The 14,820-nt window shown below is 48.7% G+C and overlaps 1 protein-coding gene across 1 annotated transcript in view; it reads left to right on the forward strand.

Annotated features, from left to right (window-relative positions):
* The first annotated feature begins 704 nt into the window (after nt 1–704).
* Casp7 (caspase 7) overlaps nt 705–14,820 on the forward strand; it is a 37,321-nt gene continuing 23,205 nt past the window's right edge. The window contains exons 1-2 of the mRNA XM_031390781.1: nt 705–966; nt 6,834–6,943. Of these exons, the coding sequence (XP_031246641.1) occupies nt 6,834–6,943 (110 nt within the window). The 5' untranslated portion in view covers nt 705–966. The remainder of the gene's footprint in view (nt 967–6,833; nt 6,944–14,820) is intronic.

Genomic DNA, 14,820 nt, shown 5'->3' on the forward strand with positions numbered 1-14,820 from the left:
GGAATTGGAAGCGTCTACAGACGGAAGCCCAGATATATATGTCTGTCGTCTGTCTATCTGCTGTCTGTCTGTGTGTGTCGGAGACACGAACAGGAACCCATGTTAGCTCACTGTGTGCTTCCTCAAACCTAGTCCCTGACACACGGGAGGGAGCACACATGGATGATTTTGGTGCAATATCCGTGCAAGCTGGGTTTGGAAGGTGGAAACTTCGTGCCCTCGAGTCCCATCAGACTAAAGCAACTGGTGGTGCACAGTATCCGGTCAGGATGCGGTTTGCGTTAGGAAAAAGGGGGAAAGACAAGACGGAGCTTCATCATTGAGGGCAAGTCAAATCTTTAGGTCAATGTGCTGTATAGACAGTTTTGTAGAGTGTGCTCTCAGTGGGATTTTTGACGTTTACAGTTTTTGAATCTCTTAGCACTCGTCTCTGGTGAGCGCGGAGAAATTTGCATATGTGGCATAGGAGAAGGGAGAGGGCTGGCCCCGATTTGCAGGGCCCCTCTCTCCTCCGGTGATGGTGACAGCTCGCCAACTTTGCAGAGAGGTGTGGACCAAGCGCGCAGACAGATTTTCAGAGCACGTGACAGATCTGCAGCGGGTAGTCTGGGGTCACTTTTCTGGCGGGCATTTTGCAGAGCCCGCGGCCCGCCAGTTCTGTAGAGAGCGCTCTATCCGCCCAGTTCCTGCTGCGGCAGGGGTCGCCCGAACATCGCACAAGGCGGGACGCAGCAGCACGTGGGCGGCGAGGGCTTCCCGCGCGAGCTTCCCGTGCGAGCGTCCCCAGCGCCGGGCTCCGCAGCGCGCGCCCCAAGCTTTCCCGGACTGCAGGCGCAGCCCCGCCCGGTCCGCCCGCTCCTCCCCCTCCGCCTCCGGGACTTTTACTTTCAGTTTCTCCCAAAGCTGCCCTCGACCCTCGCGGAGGACGCACGCCGCCGTGGGCTCCTGGCTGCCGCCGTGGGAACGGTAACTTGGGCCGCCATCGCGGCTTTCCCGCCCCTCTTCCGCGCGCTCTCTCCTTCCGCGCGTCCCCGCCCCGCTCCCCCTCCCTCCCGCAGGCTCGCTGGGCGCGGTGGCTCGGAAGGCTCTCTACGCCATCGCTGGCTTTGCTGGGCACTGCCATCCCTTGGCCTCCTGGCCTGGGGTCTCCGACATCCGGTGCCATTCCGGATGTAACAGGGAAGAAAGAGCGGGCGTAGGGCTGTAGTGTGGTTGTTTGAACCAGCGAGGAGACTTAGGTGCTGCTGGGTCCATTTACTGGGAATCTTGGGCGGCCCTGGAGACTTGTGCTCAGGGAAGGAGGGAGTTGGGTGCATTGGTCTTTGACCAACCACTCTTTCTTGTGTGGGACGCCTGCATCGGACTCTTACAGTGACTTAAGACTGGCAGGTGGCACTTGTCAGTATGGGCTCCAGGCGACACCTCACCTTCACTCCTTGGCCTTTCGGGTTTATGGGAAAGTAAGCTGACCAGTAGGCGCAGGTGGTACCTGTAAGTAGTTCACAGGTCTTTCTCTTGAGCTGAGCTTACTGACGAGGTCCTGGTTTTCTGTTGGCAAGCTGTTTCTTCCTTCAGAGTTTGGCCAGTCTGACCTTACACCCACCTCCATACTGTTAAGGCCTAACGTTGCAGTCTGCCACTGTGCAGCCTCCTACGGGACATGGGCAAAGTCTCTGGTTACCTAACAGTGTGAACCTCAGGTGACAATGGTGGGTAGGGTGGCGGCCTCAGGACCTTTTCACTTAAGGACGAATGTATTTGGACAGGAGGTGGGTCTGTTCGAGGTCACGGTGTCGGGGAAGCAGGCAGCCTGTTTCCTCAGGGAAATGCCAGTTCAGGCAGTGTCCGGACCCACCTCAGTGACTTGCTTCACACCTGTTCTAGTGTGCTTTGTCTGGCTGGGACAAACACCGTGACCATGGAGGGGAAAGGCTTTGTTTCACTTGACTGTTTCAGGTCACAGTCTGTCATTGAGGGAAGTTGAGGCAGGAACCTGGAGGCAGGAAGTCTGATCACTCACTCAGCTAGCATTCGTACACAGCCCAGACCCAGCTGCCTGCTGGTGGTACCTCTACAGTGGGTTGGGCCTTCCCACTGAGGCCGTTAGTCAGAACACTTCCCCATAGACATAGCCACAGGCCTTTCCGATCTGGGCAACTCCTCAAGTGAGATTTCCTGTTCCCAGGTGACTCTAGGCTGTGTGAACTTGACAAAACAAAAACAAAACAAAAACTAGACACCATGCCTTGTCAGCCTGAGTCTGGGGAAGCTCTCAGGGCAAGAGGCATCCCAGTGGCCAGAGTGCTTGCAAATAGGAACAGTCACATTGTAAGATGGGAATTTGGGGTAGCCAGGGAGTGGCTGGACACATTATTTTCTAGGCAACCCCTTGGGAACTAACACACGAAGAACCCCAGTGGCTTCCTACTGGATCCCATCTCTGTACCTCGTGTAGGGGGCTAGCCTTCCAACACAAGGATCTCTGGGGGACTAGTTACAGCCGAACTGTAACAGCAGGCATCACACATCATTTAAGGAAGACGTTCCATGTCTCTTTACAGTGGGCAGGCACTGTCTCTGTAATGACTGCTCTTTGCAGCCCCTGAAAAGGGGACAGGTACAGAAAAGTCATGCTAGGAAGGCCCCTCAGGTAGCGCCATTGAGCCCAGATGAGATGGCTTTCTCAGAGGGTGTGGAGATAAAACCCAGACTCAAAACCAAGAGTTGGCCTGGCTTCTGTGACGTCACCGAGGTTAAGCACCCCATTTGGTGACTACCTGAGATCTTTGAATGTTTCCAATACTCAGGTGGATCAGCAGGGGGACAAGAAGCGACCGGGTGCTTAGCCTTCCTGATTGAAGGGTCAAGTCCACTGATGTAGGCTGTCAGCAAGAAGGCTTAAGACTCGACTCCTGCCTGTGAGGTGTATGGTAGCTCCTGATCTCAGGCATCTCATTCTCTGGTCTGCTTGCTCTGTGGCTGTGGGCCTGTGGTGACAGAGGCAGGGCATCTTGGTGGTGAGAGTGTGTGGTGGGGCAAAGTTTGTTCACCTCAGGGCGGCCAGGCAGATGTTTTGGGCTTCCAGCAGATGGTGGTGTAAGCATTGTGGAGAAGTCTCCCACTGACACCAGTTAGGGCTGACCATTCGTACATGGGTGTGGGGCCATCCACTGGAGCGGAGTCAGGGTTCCTGAGGAAGACCGACCCTCCCTTCCCTAGCACTCAATAGCTCCTCAGGCAGGAATAGGTTCAGGCCTGGATCAGCTTTCTGTCAGCATAATAAGTACCTGAGGTGATCAATTTAGAAAGAGTAGTCTGTTCTGGTTCACCATTTTAGAGCCTCCAGCCCATGATTGCCTGGGTGGGCTGCTGACGGAGCACAACCTGGTACATTCTGGTCAGTTTTTCCTCACAGTGATCAGAATAGGAGAGAGCAACTTAAAGAGATTTCTCCCTTTAGAGCGGTGCTTCCCAACCGTCCTTACACCGCAACTCTTTAAATGCAGCTCCTCACGTCGTGGTGACCCTCAACCATAGAATTATTGTGTTCTTACTTCATAGCTGTAATTTTGCCACTGCTATGAGTCACACTGCAAACATCCGATCTGTGGCCCCCGAAGGGTTTCTGCCCGTAGGTTGAGACCCTCTGCCTTGGAGTGATTTTGGCTCCTGGTTCAGAAGTCTCAGTCTACGTGTGACAGAGCACCATGACAGCCAGAAAGCAGGGAGCGGCTGCAGGAAGGGTCCAGGTACACTCTGCCCTTCCAGGAAACACTCCCAATGCCCTACGTCCTCCAGCGAGGCCGCACCGCCAGCTGGAGACCAAGCAAGCCTGAGCTCAACACTGGAGTTTGTTGGAGACTGATCTCCACAGTAGGGCATTGGCTTTATGGCTTAGAGGTAAAAAAGGAGGAGGGGATGGGTCTCAGTGTTTCCTCTGAGGACCCGTCAGCAGCAGGAAGCTCCCCAGGAGGCCTCACTTGGGGTTCCAGTGCCTCCTGGCAGCAGATGGGGGAACTTTTGGGCGGAAGGGGCACAGCAGATCCAGACCAGCCAGATCTTTTGTGCGTGTATTTATTTATTTATTTTTAACTGGGGTTGCTATCTGGGTGTGTGAATTCCTTCTGAACACCCTCTCTCCTCAGTTTCGAGGGTTAGCCTTTTGGTATACACATTCTCTTCATCCATTGGTCTTAAAATGTGCTACTCTGTTGCATCTCCGTAGGGAAGGAGATGGGAGATGAAACTATCATAGGCTCCCTGCTGTGTGCAATTCTGAGAATTTGACCTCTAGGTGCTGGAATCGCTTCTGGTGCCTACACTTCCAGGGTCCCCTACAGACTTCCGGTCTGTGGGGAATGGCCAGGGTTGTAGTTTCTAGTTATAGTTTCTAGTTGGAACCTCCTATTTTGGAGTCATAAGGACATATATTCATTCATTCATTCATTCATTCATTCTCCCCCTCTCTTTCTCTCTCTCTTTCTCCCTTTCTTCCCTCTTTCTGTTCCTCCTTTAACCCTTAAGATTAAATTTGGCCAAAGAGTCAAGGTTTAAGACCACATTGGAGATAGTATCTTTTCCTGGTAGGTTTTAGCAAAACTTTGACTTGTTAACTTTAGAAGATCTTTGAGCACATGCCTCGCTGATGACCCTGCGCTGATGATGTGAAGATGGACCACAAACTGCCGGGCGTCTTTCATGCCCGGCCTCTGCTTCTTTTCTCCGTGCTGACATAAGAAACATCTAGGGCCTGATCTGAAAGATCTGTGTCCTGACCAGAACCATGCTGGTGACTGTGGTAAGGCTTGTGATGTGCAGAGAGACATGGGCGGCCATCTGATTTCTCTTGGCCACTGTGGAGGTGACCCCAGGTTCCTTCCTGACTCAGTTCTTTCTCCACTGCCCAGAAGCCAAGCCAAGCCTCTCCTTTCCCCTTCTCTCCCCCTCCGCTGTCCTTCTCCTATCTCTCTGTCATCTGCTGGAAGATGTCACAGTGACACGTTACAGCTGCAGTCCACAGAGCTGCTGCTTGGCCTCCAAGGCCGTCTCTCTCGAGGGTAGATTTCCAACTCTAGATGTCATTCTTTGGCCCATTCTGGAACGAAGGATATTCTATAAAAACAGACTCCATCTTCTTTTCCAACCGAGTAAAAACATCCCAATGCCAGCCCTGACGGGTGTGCCCATACTGTCCCTGAAGGCTGAGGCCTCATACCCATGTGCTCAGGTCTGCGGCCACAGAAAGCTGAAGTTTGCCAGTTGCCTTTGGTTGCTGAGAGTGAACGAGGATTTGATTTGTGAGCAATGATTCCAATATGGATTCTCCTTGGACCAGCTGTATCTTGTTTAGCTAATTCTATTCCCATGAGGGTATTCATTCCCTCCAGCCTTCCACTCAATTAATATTTATTTAATAAGTACCTTCTGTGTGCCAGATGCTTCTACCACAATGGATTCATATTGTCTTGCGGGAGCTAAGCAATTAGCAGAGCACAAATAAATGGAAAATAAATAGAAGAGCCAAGTAGGCAGTGAACATGGGTAAACAGGCAGGTAGCAAATGTTTGTGTCTGCTCGCAGAGAAAACAAGCAGAGGCAGTGGGTAACAAACAGACTTCACTCACTCACAGAAACAAGTGGGCTGGGCTCCTGACGCCTGTCCCAGAGTGTGGAGGGCCTTCAAATCCAAGGAGGCAAGTTGAAAACGGAATATTTAAATAGTGAGGATCACTTGAAGAGGTGTGTGTGGTGTATGTGTGTGACTACAGACCAGAGGGCAACCTCAGGTGTCACTCCAGGAGGCGTCCTACTGTGTGTCACTCTGCCCTGGAACTCCCAGTTCATCTAAGCTGGCTTGTCAGGTGAAGTCAGGGATCCACAAGTCTGAGATCTGGGCTGGTGTTAAAAGCACATTCTGGGATCAGACTCACGACCTCACTCACCCTTGCACGGCTGAGCTATCCCCATGAGCCTCCTGAAGATTCCTGAGCAGGAAACTCATTTGCTGGTAGTCCACTTACGTAGGTTGTGTAGAGTGAAGATTGTGTACACACACACACACACACACACACACACACACACCCCTACAGTGAAGAGAGCTCTGTGACTCGGAGTTACGGCTGCTGTTGAAGAGTGCTGGGCGGCTAGGTCAGGCTGAGTATGAGTGTCTGTGACCTGGCAGGAACGTAGGGGGCTGATTGTTATGAACCCGGACAGAACTTACCCAGTTTATTGTACACATGTTTATCAAAGCCGTGGGAGCTGAAGCAGAAGCTCTGAGCTCTGGGCTTTGGATTCCTCGAGTTGGTTACCTGGTCTCTGGAAGGAGACTGTCCATAGACTTGGCACTCATGTATCGGATCACATACACTATTACGTTGATGGTGCAGCAACTGTGGAGCTTAGATGTGAGCTCTAGACTGCTCATGCCTATGTTTAATTCATTAAGGGTTATGTCACCTAGAAATGCTAAAAAGCAGAAGCCTGCAGTTTGTAGAGGGCTGCTCATGTGTGAAGACCTGCGTTCAGTCCCTAACACCCACTTTACAGAGCCAGGAGCCTAGACACACAATTGAGACTGGTGGATCCTTGGTCCTCACCGGTCAGCCAGCCTACCCTAACGGGGAGATCCAGGCCAGCAAGGGAGCCTGGTTAAAAACACAAGGGAACAGAGTCTAGGGCGTGACGTCCAGGGTTGACCAGCGGCGTGTGTGTGTGTGTGTGTGTGTGTGTGTGTGTGTGTGTGACTTGCTCACACTCGAATGCACTCACGATCGCAAGGCTAAGCCGCCACTCTGCATCTGTTTTTTTTTCCCGTTTGGTTTCCTTCCTAGATGACCGATGATCAGGACTGTGCTGCGGAGCTAGAAAAGGTGGATTCCTCCAGCGAAGACGGAGTTGACGCCAAGCCAGACCGCTCCTCCATTATCTCCTCCATTCTCTGGTAAGTTCTCTTCTTGTCTGAAACCCTCAGGCACTTAGACCCACTTCACACCCGAGGGGAGGGGACACTCAGGAAAGGAGGTTTGTTTTTGTTTTTGTTTTTGTTTTTTATTATTATTATATAGACACACCAGAAGAGGGAGTCAGATCTCATTATGGATGGTTGTGAGCCACCATGTGGTTGCTGGGATTTGAACTCAGGACCTTTGGGAGAGCAGTCAGTGCTCTTACCCACTGAGCCATCTCACCAGCCAGGAAAGGAGGTTTGTGTTGGACCTTCTAGCTTAGGCAAGTCCAGGAAGGCAGCACGGCGCTGTGGGGGCTCCTGCTCACAGCTGTGTGTTTGAGGGACCGTCCCCAGAAGTGGAAACCTGCTCTCATTAGAGCAAGGCTGGGCTGCTGATGCCTGCCGGTAAGGAATATGGCTGCTGAGTGGCAGAGTTTGGGTTCTAGGAATAGCAGGGCAGCTTGCTCCTGGGGTGAATGAAGCTGGAGCCACTGGAGCCACCTGTGCGCGGGTCCCTGCCTATCCTGAGTTCACCTTGTATTCTACCTCTGCCATATATGAATAATCACACCTCCATTCATTATTCACATTATCACAGTTAATCCATGTATATTCCCTGGGAGATGGGTCCGACGTCGATGTCTTCTGGCCGTTAGGGAAACTGAGGCACTGAGGTTTCATCACTTTTATGATGGGTCAATAATAGATGGTTGTGCTGAAACTAGTGTCCAGACAGTACAGCAGCACTCACATGAAGGGGTTTCTAGTTAAAAAGAGAAGAAGGCTGGGCCAACAAGGTGGCCCAGCATCTCAGCCTGCTGGCTGGCCGGAATTTATCCCCTGAGCCCACATGGTGGAAAGAACTGGCTTCCCCCAAGTTGTTCTTTGACTGCCACAAGTACACAATTAAATAAGTAACGCAATTTAAGAGGAAGGCTGCTGGGCAGCAGAGGACCCTCGCAGCTTCTTTTGATTGGGGACATGTATGGCATTTCCTGTGGGTCAGGCACACCCTTCTGCTTCTGCTCTCTGTGGTAATTCCCAGCCCCATCTACAACTTCACCTTCAGATGTTTCAGTTACTCTTCAACCATGGTCTGAAATTGTTAAATGGAAGACTCCAGAAATAAGGATTCATTGGTTTTTAAATGGCACATTGCTCATCCTACATGGTGTGATGGAGTCTGATGTCACACGGCTGTCCCGTGCAGGATGTGTCATCCTTCTGTACAGTATGTTAGCTACCAAGTCGTTGCTTGGGCTATGGCAGCACTGAGCTTGGGTCATCCTGTTTTATTTAATAATTCCTCCCTCCAAAGGGCTGGTTCTTAATGCTGCAGTTCCTACATGCCCAAAGGAGCGTGCACACAGAGTTCTTTCTTTAAGCAGGAATTCTTAACCAGCGAAGAAATAAAAGCCTGTGCCCATGTTGCCGAGCTCTGCTGTAAGAATGGACCTTTTCAGGGGCCTGGGGAGATGTCTGTGTGCTTACTCACCACACAAGCATGACAACCAGAATTCAAATTCCCAGAACTCATGGAGGTGGGCGGTGGCCTGCTCACAGTCCCAGCCTTCTTTGGCAGAGACAAGAATCCACAGAGCAAGCTGACTGGTGAGACTAGCCTTGGCGTGAGCTCTGGAGCTGACTGGTGAGACTAGCCTTGGCATGAGCTCTGGAGCTGAGTGAGACATTGTGCCTCATTAAAAAAAGTGGAAGAGCCATAGAGGCTAATTCCTGACATAGGCCTAGGGCCTCAGCAGACACACACCAGTTGCCGTCACATACATGCACACAACATACACAGGCATGTGCGTGCGCATACACACACACTGTAGGGAAATGTAAAGTGAAAAAGAAGAAAGGATCTTCTATTGTGAAGTTATAAACAAAGGAGATGGACTAGGATGCTATGGGTTTCACGCTGCGAACCTGCGCACCATGCTGGAGACCTCCTCATGGTGGGACAGGCCCAGGACAACAAACAGGCTTTGGTATTGCCTGTGGTTTGGGGTCCCCATCAGTGGTCCTGGATAGCACACCCCACTGGTAAGAAGGGACCACAGTACTTCCTAAGCCATTCCCGCTGGACACAGACCGCAAGGGCATGATGGCTGAAGCTGGGCTCTGGGCAGTGCTCGGGGAGGGGAGAGCTGATTCACAAGGCTTCCCCTGAAGCCCTCCAGAGACAGCTGCAGGTCATACTATCCCAGACGAAAATAGCACCCAGGAGTGTAGTCAGTCCTCAGTGCAGCGGGCTTGAATTTCAGTGGGTGTCACCTGAGTTCAGGGATAATCCACTGGAGTTCCAAATAATACAACTCCAGTTCCTGGGGACTTTCAAAAGCCTGGTGAATTGGCCCAGGCTAACCTATTTCCCAGAGAAAGCCTCTTAGAGGAGTGGCCTTCAAGTGTTGAATGTCACATTCTGACACTGCACCCTTGTACAGCCTAAGCTGGCATGACAGTTTGGATAATGTAAAAATGATTATTAATATTCTCCATATATTCTGGAAATTAATATGGTGACAGTTTGTTAATATTCTGTACATATTAATGCAGGAAGTTAGTACAGCAGCAGTTATTCCTTAACCAGCTAGTTTCCCCAAATAACCACACAGAGGCCTTTTAATATTTCAAAGCTTAGGCCTTAGCTGATCTAAGTTAACCCGAGCATCTAGCCCCTTCCAGGCACGTGGGTTGCTATACCTTCCGGGCTGACAGTCACATCTCTTATCTCACGTCTCCTGGTAAAAGGGCCTTCCCTCTTTCCTCTTCATAGAGCTCCTTTCTCCCTCTCAGGGAGTCCTGCCTTCCTCTCTCTACTGTCCAGTTACAGGAGCTAGCCTTTAATTGACCAGTTAACTTGGGGAGCAATGTTTGCACAGAAAAAGCTGTTGTGTGTGAGAATTCGAGTGTCTTGAGGCAACCAGATCTTGGGGTACAGAATTTTGCAGTGAATACATAGCAGCCACAGACCAACCCAACAAGACAATCACAAAGGATGGCTCACGTTTGATGGTTCAGGGGAAAGACAAATGGGAGTTGTTTAACAGTCAGTAGAGTCTTTGGAGCATTATACTTCTCAGAAGATAAGAAATTATGTGGTACCAGTAACGTTTGAGCACCTCATCTTTTAAGTGCATCTGATGAGTCTAATCAGGAAATGACTTCATTAAAAGTATAGAAACCACTTTGGTGGACAAAATTTTATCTTATATTTTAATCTTAAATTTGCCGGGTTTTTTTTATCCTTTCTCGTGCCTTTTGTTTTATTCTCTCTGAGTTACTTGAAAGCCTTCTGTCCCTCACCCAAGCGTGCAGCTGTTCACACTGAGCATGCTAGCGTGTGCATATCTGCATGCATTCGTAGGTGTCTTCCGGATCTCCTGAGTGTTGTAAGGAATTCACCCTCAGCTAAGGTCCTCTTTCCGTTATTGCTCCAAGTAAATAAGCCATTAGATTATTATCCTGTTAGTTATCGGGATGGTTAAGCAGGAGTTGCAGATGAATAATGAAGAAATATACTCAGTGCTGGATAAGAAAGCCAGTGTCTCTTGGCTTATTTTCCATATTTAGACATGGAATCACTGGAGAGTCATGAATAAATTCATGAGACAGAAGAATGCTTCAATAGTAATGCCACTTAATTCTTGAATTTCTTCTGCGTTCTGGACTGAGGATGGCAATTCAGTCAAGTGCTTCCTCATGTTCAAAGTCAAGAATTGGGAGTCACCTGGCTTCTTTGTTCAACCTTTGGAGACACCCCCCCACCCCAGTTTCTAGGAGAGCAATCAAAAGTCTGTATCGAAAACTCCTCCATCAGTTGTTCCCCAGGCAGTTTACCTTTTTACTTAGAGCCAAATCTGTTTACCTCAAAGAATCAGAAAAAGAAGCACGCATACATGTTTGCATCTATTCTTGGTAATAGAGTTTGTGTATGTGCGCATGCATGTTGCATTAGGCACACAGAGCGTATTTGCCCGTGCGGACGGCGGTGTAATACCATTTGCAAAGCCAGCTTATCAAGCAGGTACCCCCCACACAGGCTCTTTCTCAGTAGAGCTCTGAAACCATTTTTCATTCAGTAAATGTCTTACTAGGCATCCTGTGACAGACTTCATGTGCTAACTTCTCAGTTATAGCTGGATAGATGGGGCAGGGCTAGGGAGGGAAGGAGAGCACGGAGCGCAGCTCTGGTTCTCTCCTGATTCAGTGCTTGCTTCACCATCCTGAGACTCTAGGTCTACCATGAGGAAATGGGTGGGGCGGTGGGGCTGACAGGTACAGTGTCACTAACCTGGTCCCATTCCATCCTAAATCCTAAATGAATGGATTTCTTCAAGGTGTTTTCCAGTGCCTAATTGGATTCAGCACAATCCAAAGCCTGGTCCCAGATACCAACTTCCCCCTCTCATATGTAACAGGAAACCCCACTTGTCCCCTTGTGAGGTGACTGGGCAGCGTAATACGAGTGGTTCTGTCAGCTACACGGTGGAGATGGGAGGATGGAAAAGGGGGGGACCCACACCACTAGAAGTGGAGAGTCTGGCCATGTATTTCCATAAAGCAAGTGACTAAGGCCTTTCTGCTTGAAGGCCTAGGCCTTGGCATTAGCCCTGTTCTGCAAAATTAGATGTAGTCTGTGGTGTGCCGTCTCCACGTCTGGAGAGTAAGCAAGCTTGGGTCACCTGGTTCAGGTATACTACACCTTTTCAGGACACGGCTGATGTCAACCTCATGTAATCAGAGTGAACACTTTGCCATGTCCTTGCATAGGATTTAATATGTGCTGTTTTCCAGCCAGGCAGTGGTGGCACACACCTTTAATCCCAGCACTTGGGAGGCAGAGGCAGGCAGATTTCTGAGTTCGAGAACAGCCTGGTCTACAGAATGAGTACCAGGACAGCCAGGGCTACACAGAGAAACCCTGTCTTGGAAAAAAAGTACATGCTGTTTTTCTTAAATGCTGATTTTGTTATATCAAGTATAAGACATTACTGTTGAATTATTAAACAATTCTACGCTAAAATGAACGATGATTTAATGTCATATTCTCCTAGGTTGTGAAATGTTAGTTTATTTTCTCAGTCTTCTTTAGGCGTCCAACTCTTTAAATCAGAGCTTTTTAAAGTCTTTCCATTTATGACCCAGGAATTTTTATGCCTCCAAGTAACGTGTGTGTGTGTGTGTGTGTGTGTGTGTGTGTGTGTGTGTCTGTGTGTGTGTGTGTGTGCATGCGAGAAGGGAAGGAGAGGAAGAGAGAGAGAGAGAGAGCATATGTGTGTGTGTGTGTGTGTGTGTGTGTGTGTGTGTGTGTGTGTGTATGTGTGTGTGTATCACAGGACTGGTTCATCCCACCAGCTTCCACGTGCAGAGACTTGTAGTTATTTATGAAAGCTTAGACTATTTCTCAGCTAGCCCATATAACTTAATTAACCCATTTATTCTGATCTAAGTTCTGGCATGTGGCCCATTAGTTACCTCTGGTAAGTCCCACTTCCTTTGGCTGGCTGGCGAATCTACCTCTCTCCTTCCCAGAGTTCCTATCTCTGCCCGGAAGTTCTGCCCCTCCTCTCCTGCTTTGCTGTAGGCTGTTCAGCCCTGTTAACCAATCTGAAGGTCTTGGAGAAGATCTTTATAAAACACTGAGACTGGTGATGATTGTAAAAATAACAATACCAAAGTCCCCGTACTCAACTCTCTGCCATTCCAGAAATCAGCATTTGAATAATACAAAAGTAACCTTTATACACTGCACGAGGAGCGCAAGAAATGATCCCAGTGTGTGTGTGCATGCATGCATGTGTCTGTGTGTGCATGTGCTTACATGTGTGTATACCTATATATTTATATAGATATATATAAAACAAGTGTTTACTAATAACAAATTATCGAGAAATTGAAGGCTGGAGAGACTCCCAGTCTTGAGGTGTGTATGACACAAGTGTGAGGACCTGAGTTCTACTGTTGCCAGCACCATGTAAATGCAGTGTAAATCCATGTAAAGGAAATACAGTTAGGATTTACTGGCATGGTGTCCTGACTTACAGTCTCAGGTCTAGAGAGGTGGAGACAGGCAGGTCACTGCGGCTCACTGGCTAGCATCCAGCCTACTTAGTGAGTTACTGTTTCAGAAACCAAGGTAGGTGGATCCTGAGGAACATCACTTGAGGTTGCCTTCTGACTTAAACACACACACACACACACACACACACACACACACACACATACAAAATCACCTGGACACACCTATGCATTTACACTCACACATACACAGTCACCTGGATGCACATATATACCTACACACACACAAACACAGACATTTGGACCACATATGCACTTACACACACAAATACGCACACAGTTACCTGGACACACATAGGAACTTACACACACACACACACACACACACACAGAGTGACCGGACACACATATACACTTACACACATACACACATACAGAGTCACCTGGACATGCATATATACTCACACACACACAGTCACCTGGACCACATATGCACTTACACACATACACACACACACGTACACAGTCATCTGGATGCATATATGCACTTACACACACACACATACACACAGAATCACCTAGACATACATTATACTTACACATACACACACACACAGTCACCTGGACACACATATACACTTACACTTATACACACACACAGTCACCTGGACCACAAATGCGCTTATACACACAGAGGTACAGTCATCTGGATGCACAATGGACTTATACACACATATACACATACACAGTCACCTGGATGCATATATGCACTTACACATACACACACACACACAGTCACCTGGATGCACATATGTCCTCATATACACTCACACATACACAGTCACCTGGCCCACATATGCACTTACTCACACTGGTACATTTAAAGAATTTATTTAAAATAAGTCCTTGGCAGACATGTACTTTACCAGTTATCAAAGCTGGAAGTGAGTCTGCACTAGTGAAATAGATGTGCCTGATTATTTTTACTCTGAGAAATCTCAGTGGAGCCAGGCATGGTGATACAAGCCTTCAGTCCCAGCATATGGGGGGCTGATGCAGGCAGATCCCTGAGTTCGAGACCAGCCCAGTCTACAGTGAGAAACCCTATCACAAAAAACCAAACAACAGCAACAACAAAACGAAATCTAAGCTGAATATTTGATGCTACAGAACCTAAAAGGTCTTCAGGTTCGACAGAGTTGCCGTGTTGATTTTAAGATTCTCAAGGCTAACAAACGGCTTTACCTACATATAGTACAAAGTTACCCCAAGTGCATGTAAGGCAGTTGTAGAAATGGTTGGAAATTCTGTTCTAATCCCAAGCTAAAAATTCTTTTATGAAACTCACATCAGTAAGTCACATAGCAGTTTTGAACATTCCAACACAAGCCAGTCTAAAGCTACACTAATGAATGCACACACATATACATTTGTGTATTTGTGTGAAAATGAGAATATATTTACTTTATATTATTTTGTTTTACTGGGCTTATTGGGTTTTTTGTTGTAAGATTTGGAGAACCAAGAGTCTTACCTTCAGGATGTTGTCCCACTCACAAAAACACAGAGACGGAGAACAATGCAATTAGCATGATCCAGTATACTAAGGTCGTCCAGCATTCAGGCAAAGGTAACCCCAAGGAACAAGAGCCCACACTTTCTATACCTTCCCAGTACGTAGGTTTACAGCATGAGTTGGTTATCTCTCATTGGTAGAGCCCATTGTCTTTTGAGTCCATTGACTTCTGTGCCCCAGGTGAGGAGGAGACACCAGTTGCACATAGGAGGGGTTGGGGGAGATCCACCCCTACTGGGGACGTTTCCTGGAACCGGGCATTACCCCCGAA

The sequence above is a fragment of the Mastomys coucha genome, unplaced genomic scaffold (genome assembly GCF_008632895.1).
Source record: "Mastomys coucha isolate ucsf_1 unplaced genomic scaffold, UCSF_Mcou_1 pScaffold21, whole genome shotgun sequence".
NCBI classification, from domain to species: Eukaryota; Metazoa; Chordata; class Mammalia; order Rodentia; family Muridae; genus Mastomys; species Mastomys coucha.